Below are 12538 nucleotides of genomic sequence, written 5' to 3' on the forward strand. Positions count from 1 at the left end.
GTCATTTCTGGAAATATCTCCTGAGCTCATGAAATTTCTCATGCACTGATGTGTTGCCTCCTGCTGCTGAAAGCGAGCTGGGAGTGTGATTCTGGGGATGTGACATATGAGGAATCTTTTTAAATTGGCCTTGCTAAAATTGTAATTTTTTACAATCTCCTTTTGAGATTTTACAGCCACATTTTAGCCAGTAAGCAATTTTGAAAGCTGGAATGATTTAGTCCTGTTGTCAGTCTGTGCTCAGATTTCACTTTGACCTACTGCATACTTTCAGCAAGGGTTTGAGAAGACTCTGTGTAAAATGCCTGCTTGTCTCTTCGTTATCAAATTGGCACTTCCAAGAACCAGACAAGAAATGTGAGCAGAGTACAGACTTTTCATCATAAAAAGTTTTCACACTGTATTTTCAAGAGTTTTTGTCCAGTGTGAATTTAGCTCTAAACTGAAAAAGAGGTATTACTATTTTAATAATACTAACAAATTAATTTTATTTTTACATACTAATTTTATGAAATTTAGAAAATACAAAAGAAGACCAAAAGTCTGTCCCACTTTGTTCCTGGAACTCTTCCTAAATGTTGCATACACAGAGCATTCTAATAGGTTACTCTTCCATTCTGTACTTAGTCGATCCCATGTTGTTAAATAATGGTGGAAAGTATTTTCATTTGAGTCTTGATATTAATAGGAACGCCACTAATAGTCATATAATAGCTTATATTTATTTTGCTTTTTCTCTGCCATGCCAGAAACTGAGCTAAGTACATTACTAATGTCCTCTAATCTCATCTTCTGGAGAAATGAGAATGTTCTATTATTATCCCCATTTTATGACTGAAAAAACTTAAAGATCAGAAAGTTTATATAATGCATCCACAGTTAGGAAGGTAACAGAGCCACCTCAAAGACTGGGCTTTTAGATACATGTATGTATGTGTGTGTGTGTGTGTGTGTGTGTGTGTGTGTGTATATATATATATGCATTACAAAATATTAAGATATGAGGCACCTGGGTGGCTCAGTGGGTTAAGCCTCTGCCTTTGGCTCAGGTCATGATCTCAGGGTCCTGGGATGGAGCCCTGCATTGGGCTATCTGCTCAGCAGGGAGCCTGCTTCCCCCTCTCTCTCTGCCTACCTCTCTGCCTACTTGTGGTCTCTCTCCCTCTGTCAAATAAATAAATAAAAATCATATATATTATATATATATAGAGAGAGAGAGAGGGAGGGAGAGAGAAAGATGCTATTTTTGTGGGGTTTTTTTGGTTTTGGGGCTTTTGAAAGATTTTATTTATTTGACAGTGAGAGAGAGAGAGAGAGAGAGAGAGCAGGAACAGGAGCGGGGAAGGGAGAGTGGGAGAGGGAAAGCAGGCTTCCAGCCAAGCAGGGAGCCCAATGCAGGTCTCGATCCCAGGACCCTGGAATCATGACCCAAGCCAAAGGCAGACGCTTAAGGACTGAGCCACCCAGGAGCCCCTAAGATGCTATTTTTTAAAATAAGTATCCTCTATTCCTAATTCTAAGTTTTGTTTTTTTTAAGAAATAGGTATTTCTTGAATGAATGTTAATATTCATTGTTTGAGTTGTTAATAAAATCTTTAAATAATTTACTTTTATGATACTAAATTCACTTTGCTTTCCTGGGGTAGGAACTTCTGTCTATAGTACAAATGTTTATGACTTTCTTGGTTAGTGATTTTTCAAAGTTCATGCTTATTCTGGAGTCAGTGTTAGTAATATGTATTTTTCCAGAAAATGTGTCCATTTGTGGGAGACCTTTGATGTATGTTGGTTGCACAGGTTACTAGCTCCCTCCCCGAAACTCAACCCTAGAGATGGAAGAGAGATGGAAGCAAGAATCTTACAACCAGCTGTGAGGCAGAAGATGGTCCAGAACAAGCATGGCCATTTGGCTTGAGCATGGTCTGGTGCCTCTAGACAGGAAAGTTAGAACATAATTTCTAGAGTTCTTTGCCAACACCTGATCTTTCTCCCTTTAGTCTCGGGATTCAGCAATGCTCTCTATGAGCCAGAATGAATAAAAGGAGGTAGTGCTCGTGGTTCTCTGTTTCTACCGTAAGAAAAGGTAACATTTACTTCTCACGATAGTATGGAACTAGCTAGGATAAGAAAGACCGAAGGAGGGGAGCCTCTGTTTTATCATCTGGATAGATGGGAAAAACAGACCCAGTCTGACTGCACCAACTTCCAGAGAAGGCCTCTCAAATGGGGGATCCCCACTTTCCTTCCCCACTCTGGCTTTGTCATGAAGCTTCACACTTCTGCCTCATGAATCTAAGCTCTCTCTGAACTTGAACTCTAAAAGGTGAATTAAGGACAGCTGGGTGGCTCAGTCTGTTAAGTATCTAACTCTTGATTTTCACTCAGGTCATGATCTCAGGGTCATGAGATTATTGGATTCTCTCTCTCCCTCTCCCTCTCCCTCTCCCTCTGCCCCTCTCTGCCCCAGTTCTCACATGAGGGCACTCTCTCACATGTGTGCACTCTCTCTCTCAAAAATAAAATAAAGTAGTAAAATAAAATAATAAAACGTGAATTAGACCTGGCTGCTACCCAGTGGGAGTTTACAAAGCTACACATGATACATGCTACAGCCTAAAGATATTCTGAGATTAAAAAGGGCCAAAGGAGGGGCATCTGGGTGGCTCAGTGGGTTAAGCCTCTGCCTCCGGCTCAGGTCATGATCTCAGGGTCCTGAGATGGAGCCCCACATTGGGCTCTCTGCTCAGGAGGGAGCCTGCTTCCCCCCGCCCCCCGCCTGCCTCTCTGACTACTTGTGATCTCTGTCTGTCAAATAAATAAATAAAATCTTTTAAAAAAAAGAAAAGGGGGGTGCCTGGGTGGCTCAGTGGATTAAGCTGCTGCCTTTGGCTCAGGTCATTATCTCAGGGTCCTGGGATCGAGCCCCCGCATCGGGCTCTCTGCTCCGCAGGGAGCCTGCTTCCTCCTCTCTCTCTGCCTGCCTCTCTGCCTACTTGTGATCTCTCTCTCTGTCAAATAAATAAATAAAATCTTTAAAAAAAAAAAAAAAAGAAAAAGAAAAGGGCCAAAGGGGCTGGAGTGGGGAGGAGCTTCTTTAGGGAATCAGTGATAGTGGCATTGCATACACATGTAACAGAAGGAGCACCCTGAGAAGCAACACACCACACAACATTTATTCTTAAAAAATAAATTAGTGGCAAAAGAAATACAGGAAAGAAAACATTCATGAAATCCAAGTTGCTTTCAAACATAAATTTTAAAAGACCAAGAAGACTCATCTGTCTTTAAAACATTGCTTACAACAATGGAATGCTATGCAGCCATCAAAAGAAATGAAATCTTGCCATTTGCAACGACATGGATGGAACTAGAGCGTATCATGCTTAGTGAAATAAGTCAATCGGAGAAAGACAACTATCATATGATCTCCCTGATATGAGGACATGGAGAAGCAACATGGGGGGTTAGGGGGATAGGAAAAGAATAAATGAAACAAGACGGGATTGGGAGGGAGACAAATCATAAATGACTCTTAATCTCACAAAACAAACTGGGGGTTGCTGGGGGGAGATGGGATTGGGAGAGGGGGAGCGGGCTATGGACATTGGGGAGGGGAGGCGAACCATAAGAGACTATGGACTCTGAAAAACAACCTGAGGGTTTTGAAGGGTCAGGGGTGGGAGGTTGGGGCAACCTGAGGGTTTTGAAGGGTCAGGGGTGGGAGGTTGGGGGAACAGGTGGTGGGTAATGGGGAGGGCACGTTTTGCATGGAGCACTGGGTGTTGTGCAAAAAGAATGAATACTATTACGCTGAAAAAATAAATAAAATGGAAAAAATAAAAAAACATTAAAAAAAACATTGCTTACAGATATTGAAAAATTATTTAAACATGGTCCCATGATATTTCAGAAGGGAAGGAAAAGTATGGCTTTCTTTCTTACTTATGAGTTCCAATGTATACAGCCTATCAAATGACACTCAGGATAATACAAAAGTATTCCCTAACAAGAAAATCAAAATGTCCAAAGCCAAGTGTAAGGTAAAGATACTTTAATTCATTCATGTCTGTATGGGCTCTTTGCTATTTTTAAAGACATTTGATTCTCCGGAGGTTAAATAAATTTATATTTTCAAGTTCAGAGTAAGAACATCAGACCTCACCTACTAATCTACAGAGTATATTGAACCAAATTTCAAAATGAGGCCCAGAAGTAAATATGCTTTTTGAACTTTAAATCCTCCCTCTTCAAGTTCTATAAAAGAGATGTAAAATTTTTCATGAAATTAACTGGTTCAAGTGCCTTTAAGGAATGGTTTCCATCTAGAGTAAAATGTAAGCCATCGCTTTGTCCTCTTAAAGCAAGTGGCATTGCATTGTATCCTGACACTGGAAGAAGAAAGTCCAGCTGAGAGTACTGGTCTTAGACAACTTCTGTCTTGTGGAAAATGCCATGAGGGATGAACACATTGCCCACCCTTTGAGGGTGGGTCCTGTGGGCCTCATCAGGCTCCTACCTTTCCTGGCTGGAGCCCCTCCAGCCTGGAGGAGTCTAAGCATCCTAGGGCACTGGTGCCCTGGTGTGCTTTCTCAATCCCCTGCCGAGAAGAGCTGGAAAGATCAATAGCCACATCTTCCAACCCATTCTCAGGGCGGGCTTCATCTGAGCCTCTCTGGGATCCTGCCAGTCTTGGGCTAGAACCTTTCTGGAGGTGGTCTGAATCCCAGAGTCCTGTCAGCTTTTCTTCATTTCCCGGTTTCCTTATTATTCCTGTGGATTTCTTATGCATCCCTTCCAAAAAAAGAAGAGAAAAAATAAAAAATAGATATCTCCAAATTCAGCAATTTTGTAAATCTTTTCCTGGTCATTGTTCTCTAAATTCCATTAGAAGTGCCCTCATCAGTGCCTGTCTCTGGGGTCTTTAAGGATGCCAAGTAGGTAACTAACCCCATTAGGTGTTAAAATCTGATGTCTGCCTTTGGGGTGCAGCAAGCAAAGGTATTAAAATGATTTTCTCTTAATTTAAGTGTTGCCAATGTTTTGAAATCAGGAGATGGCACATCAAAGGCCAGACTTCAGCTTTTCTGAAAGTAATATGTCTGGCAGCACTGGGCCCACTTTGTTGTGGCCACAGGTCAGCAGATACCAGTAAGTACAACCACCCTACACCTGATCTGCTTGTGGAAGTTCAGAGGGGTGGATTTGGTTCCCAGCCCAAAATTCTCTCTGACTCTTCAATCTTTGAGGGCAAAATCTAGGCCATATTTACAACTGTTATCTCTAGTCTCACCACAGCAAATGACCGAATGACCCTAGGGGCTAAATGAGTGTTTGCTAAACAAAAAACTCCTTCCCCCAACTGCGCACGGGCGCACACGCACGCACGCGCGCGCGCACACACACACACACACACACACACACACACACACACCTAATTCTAATCTCCCACCCTGCCCCACGGGCTATCTTGTGACTCATTCCTCTCAGGTGTGATCCCATTAGTTTCTGGTACAGAAAACACACAGAATGCCCAGTCCCAAAGCTTGGACCTCTCTTGAGTAGACTGTTCTGTCTATGAGACAGAAAAAAGCAAGTTGTTAATGGCAGAACTAGGACTCAGACCCCAAACCTTCTTGTATGTAGGGGGTTAATCACCTACAGATTTCTCTGCTTAGCACTATCCTCATTCCTATTGCCATGAGCTCTACATTGTATGGTTTCCAAACATTGTAATAGCACTCAACAGTTTTGAAACATATTTCACATATTACAAGTATATCATTCCACTTTTAGAACCAAGAACTGATGTGACCTTTCCACACACTGCCTACACAGTTCTGATGAAAAATAATTCTGCTGACCATAGTTTCAGCCTTGGAATTAATTAAAATCAATGTGATATTCTAGACTCAAAACTGAGTAAATGGATGTTGACTGGCTTGGCAAATGGCTGCCCTTCAGGGAACCCTGGCCCCTCCCCTAGCATTTCTGGCCCTCTTGTTGGCTGCAGGGTTCTCTTCCTTACCCAAGAGCCAGGGTGCACAGGAACCAACCAGGCCACCCTCGGTGGAGTTGAGGACGGAGTCTGGCAGTGGGATGCAGTGTCGTACCATGGCCCCATAAAGGCCGTACTCAGCCATCACGCTGCTTCTACCCCAACGCTTCTCCCGCTTCCGCCACTTGGCCCTCCGGTTTTGAAACCAGACCTGATGTGAGGCAAGACAGGAAGCAGAAGAGCATACAGGAGGAGACACAGTAAAGAGGATGCTCTTAAGTGTCCCTTAGCAGGGAGTCCTAAAAACAGCCAACTAGTGGTTCAAATCCCAGACCTTAAGGAGCTGTGTGTCTACTATTCATCAAAACTCACAGGGACTAATATGCAGTCACTTTCCACTAAGGTTTTCCAGAGAGCCAGGAATGACAAAAGTAAAACCAAAGTATTATTTCCCATGTCGTGTAAAGAAGTGGACTATTATGTTTCCTGATTTTTCTCATTGGTTGGAAAGAGTTCATCATGGCAATCGTCCCTTTTAATGTTAGGTTGTTGGTTTGTTGGTGAAATTTCTCCGGGAAAATATTATCTTAATAAAGAAAACAATAAGGAACAATGATTAGCTGTTAAAAAAAAAAAAAAGAGTGACATATCTTCTGACCTGGGGAAGTGTCCAAAATGTGTTGTCAAGCAAAGAGGCTAAGAAGTATAACACAACGCCTTTTTGTATAAACAAAGAAAAAAATTCCATGTGTGTAAATATACATATATCTATAGGTATACACTTGTAAACATATTCAGGGCCAAATATATATGACAGAGATGGTATGCCGAAAGGTTACAACAGGCTATTTATGTTGGTTTCTCTCAGGGAATGATAGTCAAAGAGATGATAGATAAATGATAGATAGATAAATAGAGTTATAGATAGATATAACTAAATATGTAGTTTTTAGTTGCAGCACAGATTATTGTGTAATTTTAAGGAATTAATTAATAAAAGGAAAAAGACATTAGGGTTACGGGTGCTATCTTCTTGGAATAAACACACAGAATGGCTCTAGCATTGTGGTACCTGCAGCTAAGTGAGCTTCGGTTTGTGTGTCAAGGGAAACATGTGGGGTTGTTTAGAGGTGCCTGTGTGTATGTGAAAAAAGCATGTTCTCTGTGACGTCTTTGCGAAAGAGAAAGGGGACACCAGACACCTGTATTCGGTCTTCCGGAAGCTCAGTTTTCACGGCCAGCATTTCCCGGGCATACACATCAGGGTAGTGGGCCTCGCTGAATGCCTTCTCCAGCTCTTCCAGCTGGTGGGCAGTGAAAACAGTCCTGTAGGGAGACCCAAAGCACATGTGTAAGTGCATGTCCACAGGAGGCTGCCAGGCTTCCCAGATGTAGAAGACCCCGTGCCTGCCTTTCCACACCTTAAAAGGTCACCTCATGATAACTGGATATCCCACCTCTAAATGATTGGCCTCTGGAAAGTCCAGAAGTTCTTTAACATATTTTTTCCTCCTTGATGAATTCTATCAACTCATTCTAAGATCTATTTTAAAGGTCCACAAAATTGTGTCTTTAAAATGCTACAAAGATTATCCTGCAGCCTCCTGTGAATAACAGAATTATGTTCCCAAATAGCTATTATGTGTCAACAAAGAGGCCACAGGGCCTGCCATAATGCAGCACCATAGATTCTCAGATTCTGTGTCCTAAGTAAAGGGTCAGGGAAGACAGCCTGGTTATATACCTGTGCCGCCTCTTCTTCCTCTTGCTAGGAGTGGGGGACAGTTTCAGGCCACTCCTATCTTCAGATGGGCTGTCCTCATCTGTAAGCACAGGAGAAAGAGAAGATTTTAAAGGTGAGCACATTACCTTTTATTGAAAAAAAAACCTATTTTTAAAGGTGAGCCTATTTTTTCAGAGCACCTGCGTGGCACAGTCAGTCAAGTCTCCCACTCTTGGTTTCAGCTCAGGTAACGATCTCAGGGTTATAAAACTGAGCCCCAAGTTAAGCTCCATGCTCAGCATGGAGTCTGCTTGAGATTCTCTCTCCCTCTCCATCCCCCACTTATGCATGCAGTCTCTCAAATAAATTAATAAGTCTTTTTTTTAAAAGCGAGCATATTTTTCTTTTTTTTAATTTAAAAGATTTTGTTTATTTATTTGACAGACAGAGGTCACAAGTAGGCAGAGAGGCAGGCAGAGGGAGAGGGGGAAGCAGGCTCCCTGCTGAGCAGAGAGCCCGATGTGGGGCTCCATCCCAGGACCCTGGGATCATGACCTGAGCCGAAGGCAGAGGCTTAACCCACTGAGCCACCCAGGAGCCCCAGAAAAAAGTGAGCATATTTTTCACTTTCTTTAGATCTACTATGAAGATTGAAGTTATGATTCTGCTGGGGAATGTTAATATTTATTAATACACACTAGCATTGTTAGCACTTACTGTATTCCAGGCACTCTCCTTAGCATTGTCCATGAATTATCACAGTTATTCTTCATAAAATAAAAGAACTTCAGGGGAGCTGCTAGTATTGTCCTATTTTTACAGATGAGGAAGCTGAGGTGCAGAGAGATTAAGTAACTTGCCCAAGATCACACAGGTTGTACATGGTGAAGTATTGTATGAAGACTGTGTGAAGCTACGTAGCTGTTAATGGCACTCTCTACCACCACTTAACTCCCAACTCCCAAATTCATTCACTTCTTTCTACCTCCAACCCCTCCTCTTAACCAATACATCAACATTTCTCTAACCAGGGGTGGGGGCCAAGGTTTGACATTAGAAACCTTGTCAGAACTGCACTCCCTGCCTTGATATACCAATTCTGAATCTCTGCAAGTGGGATCCAGGAAACTCATTCTTGACACAATCTAGTCATATTTTGTCTTTCATTTTACCAGTGCTCAGAAGGAAAAAAACTCATCCTATGAAGGTGGTTTCTGAAATTTTTAGTGAAATTACTAATATAATGGTTTGTTTTATTTTACAGAGAGACCTACTAATACACCTTTTTAAAAAAAAAAGCAAAATGAAAGTTTGCTTGCCTGCTGATCTGTCATGTTTAGTTTTATTATTTTGTTACTTTTATTATCAGTGAAGACTCAATGTACTCTTTTGCCTTGGCTGCCTGGATGCTCAGCTTTAGGCTCTACACAGTTTCTCTCAGTCCACGTTTTCTAATACAATTCTCTGTTTTCTTCCACCCACACCCCAGACCTCTCTTTTTTTTTCTTTTTGCCTCTTTCTTTTTCCCCATATTCCGCCTCAACTTCTTTGAGGAAATAACTGGGCTCGGAACAAAATGCTGAGCACAGCGCAACGAAATTGGCGACTTTAGTTCCTTTCTCGCGTGTGGGAAGGAGGGAAGGCAGCATAAGGTGAAAAACGCGGTACCTAGATTCCCTTTTCAGCACCCCAGAAAGCGGACAGTTCCAGGCCTCAAGGCCGCGCGCTATTCAATCTTTAATCCAGCAAACCTTTGAGCGCACGCAGGGTACTGGGTTCTGTGCAGGTGATGAACAAGCACGCCCGGGCCTCACTGACCTATGCCGTTCGTAGAGACCGAGACTCGCGTCGGGCGCTGAGGAAAAACCCTCAGGAGACCGCTGCTTGGTTGCCGAGACCCCCAGGGTAGGTCGAGAACCGGGTGGTGGTGATATCCGCTGTGCTGCGGGACTGGATCCCGGAGAAGAGGCAGGGATTTAGGAAGAGGCAAGGGGCAGGGATCGAGACTGAGAGAATACGCCTCTTCCGACGGGACCACGGCCCGACTTCCCTTAGATCCGGGACGCTGGGAATAGGGGCTCAGTGAGGTTATGGTGAATTACCCCTGCACTGCCCCAAACCGGAGGAAACAGGGGCAAGACCCGGATGGGCTGGCCTGATTACCGGACGTCGAGACGCTCTCGCTGCTCTTCTGGCTGCTGAAGTGGGGAGGCGGACCACCTGGGGCTTGCTGGACAGCGGACTCGGGCGCTCCGGGTGGCAGAAAGGGCACGTCGGCTAGGAGCAGGCAGGGCGCCCGAGGAGGCTGCGCGCCGAAGCCGCAGAGAAGGCCGAGCCCCACTGGGAGGGCCCCGCGCGCCAGGCAGGAGCTCCTGACACCCGGACCCGTGCAGGGTGCGGCCAGGGAGGTCTCGCAACCAGATCCTGGCCCCGGGTCGGCAGGCGCGGGCACCTCAGCCTCCAGGCCCAGCAGGTCTGTGATGGCGAAGCCGCGGGGCCGCGGAACACTAGGTGAGCCGCCAGGCACCAGCGCCCTGCTCCTGGAGCGCCCGTCGGAAAGCGCGTCCTGGTAGGTCATTGTTTCTCAGTGGGCGAGACTTGACCCTCACTAGGTCCCGTTTGCTGAGCGGGCGCAGCTCAGAGGACGCTTTATACTGCTGGACACCCCGTCGGGCGCGGAAGGCCAGGAGGGTCCAATCAGTGGGTCGCGGACGCGTCATCGCCCCGGACCCCGCGAGATGGGGACGCCACAAGTTTCCCTTCCCTCGGTCGCCGCCCTCCCAGCTGCAGTCCCCTCAATCACCTCCTTCTCTCTCCTCTCCAGCTGTCCTCCTGCCCATTCCGCAGCCAAACCTCTCCCCGCCCCCATTCTCAGGGAGAGGAAAGTAAGAAGGGGACGACCCCCCTATATGCCGGTTCCTCTAAAAGCCACATATTCCAGGCCCCGGTGTGGTCTTCCTTTTCCTTCCAGATTCTCTAGGTGGAGGTCCGGCTCACAGCTGCCCCCAAAGCCTCCTCCCAAGACCTAGGGCCTCTGGGCACCTGGCTGACTCAGTCAGAGGAACATGAGACTGACTCTCTGGTTTGAGTTCCCACGTGGTGTGTAGAGATTAAATAAGTAAAACTTTTAAAAATATGTTTTAAAAAGACCTAAGACCTCATTCCCAGCCATACTACCACCAATATGACACATGCCAGCCTTCCAACTCCACCGCCAGGGCCTTCCCCAAAAATCTCCAAGGGAAGGGAGTGGGAAACATTTATTTAAACCACTCCTTCTCCATCTCCAGCCGAAATTACTCCCTGCTCGCTAAATGGCTTTAGCCTGTGTTAAACTCACAGGAGCTAGGGGAAGTAGTAGAGAGTGACAGATGTAAAGTGAACCAGGGAGGAGTGCCCAGTTTAGTAAACAAAAGTACTGGAGGTCCAGTAAAATTTGAATTTCAGATAACCAAAGACTATTTTTTTAGTGTAAGAATGTACCAGTATTTTATCTGGGAACTCTTAATTGGGTGGGGGATAAATCAGAACAGAAGACCTGTGAGAGGCACCCCTATTCAAGGAGGCAAATAAATTACTGTCAGATTTTACCATCATTCAAAGAAAGTCTGATTTTCCTGTGGAGCTCCCTGATTTGTTAAAGTTGACGCCAAATTACATGATTAAACCACTCTGGGCTCACACACAGAAAATTTGAGTCCTCCAAACCCAAATCGTTGGAAACCTTGAGCCCACCCTTTCTAAACAAGAATCTTGGAAACAGAATTTCTTCAGTGTCTCCACACAGCACCCCCCCACCCAGGGCCGGGCAGTCTGAAGTCACCTAGTGAGAGAGGTAAAAACTCTGGGTCCGACCCAAGTGGTTCCCTTCCCCAAAGAGAGGAGCTCAAGCCCTGAAAAGTGGGTCTCCAGCTTGCTGCACCTTCAAGTGGGTCCTGTTAAACATGCAGATTAAACGAGGAGCTTCCGATAAAGATAATTACAATAGGCTGAGCATTAACTTTCCATTATTAAAGGAAGACCCAAATCTCCTCCCCTCCTCCTCCTCCCCCCCCCCACCCCCACAAGCTGTTCCTGGTATTAGCAAAACAATAACTTTCCTTTAGGATAATTGTCTTTTGAATCGCTGAGGGTCAGGGGCGGCTTTGGACCCCAGCATCAATTTTGGCCCTGCCAGGAATTTAAAGGAAGGTGTTGTTGGTACAGGACCAAGTCACTCTTTGGTCCGCAGAGTAGTCATTTGTAATTAAGAATTTGAGGCCGCAGTTTAGGAAGACACCTAAAGATCCACACCTTTTGAGACTGAGTCCGGGGTAGACAGGAGGGACTATCTGCCCCAAGGTGGCTCAACCGGGGTCACTCTCAAGGGGAGGGTGTAAGAGGCGGCTCCCCGTTTCCTACAGAAACTCTCGCGGACGCTCGCGCCACGCCTGCAGCCTGGAGGGCTAATAATGTCCCCGTGCCTCTGCTAGGGTCTTGAAGTCTCTCTCCCCTAATCTCTGCTCAGGGAGGCAGATGATTACTCAGAGGACAGGCCTCCAGTGGATGGTCTGGAACACAGAGGTACTAAAAGGCAGGGTGGGAGGAGCCCAACTTCCGTCACCCCACGCAGTGACCTCCTCACAGAGCAAAGAGCACACTGGTTAGCAACCCCTTCGGAAGGCCTCTTTTGCAGATGAGAAAAACTGAGGCTTATTAACCCAGTACACTGGACACGAATAGAGAAACCGAGAAAGTGAAGCTGAAAGAAAGTGGAAGAAGGAGCAGGGATTGCAGTTCTAAGGGCTCTTTGCAATTCCTGCACAGGAGCGTCCCCAAAG

At 45.3% G+C, this 12538-nt stretch overlaps 1 protein-coding gene across 1 annotated transcript; it reads right to left on the reverse strand.

The window, feature by feature from the left end:
- Positions 1-4504: 4504 nt before the first annotated feature.
- Positions 4505-10296, reverse strand: VSX1 (visual system homeobox 1). The gene is made up of 5 exons (XM_045978606.1): positions 9882-10296; positions 7740-7818; positions 7198-7321; positions 6026-6206; positions 4505-4791 (listed from the first exon to the last, which is right to left on the reverse strand). Exons 1-5 carry the CDS (start codon positions 10294-10296, stop codon positions 4505-4507), a joined length of 1086 nt encoding a protein of 361 aa, XP_045834562.1.
- Positions 10297-12538: the final 2242 nt, after the last annotated feature.

The sequence above is a fragment of the Meles meles genome, chromosome 15 (assembly GCF_922984935.1).
Source record: "Meles meles chromosome 15, mMelMel3.1 paternal haplotype, whole genome shotgun sequence".
In the NCBI taxonomy this organism is placed as follows: domain Eukaryota; kingdom Metazoa; phylum Chordata; class Mammalia; order Carnivora; family Mustelidae; genus Meles; species Meles meles.

What these genes read in the sequence shown, in the direction of transcription:
- VSX1 (XM_045978606.1), bottom strand. Translation starts at nt 10,296, where the DNA reads ATGACCTACCAGGACGCGCTTTCCGACGGGCGCTCCAGGAGCAGGGCG. An exon ending in CGAGAGCGTCTCGACGTCCG is followed by an intron (nt 7,819 to 9,881) that starts GTAATCAGGCCA and finishes CTGTGCTTACAG; the next exon opens with ATGAGGACAGCCCATCTGAA. An exon ending in CTGTGCACCCTGGCTCTTGG is followed by an intron (nt 4,792 to 6,025) that starts GTAAGGAAGAGA and finishes TTTTTTTGGAAG; the next exon opens with GGATGCATAAGAAATCCACA.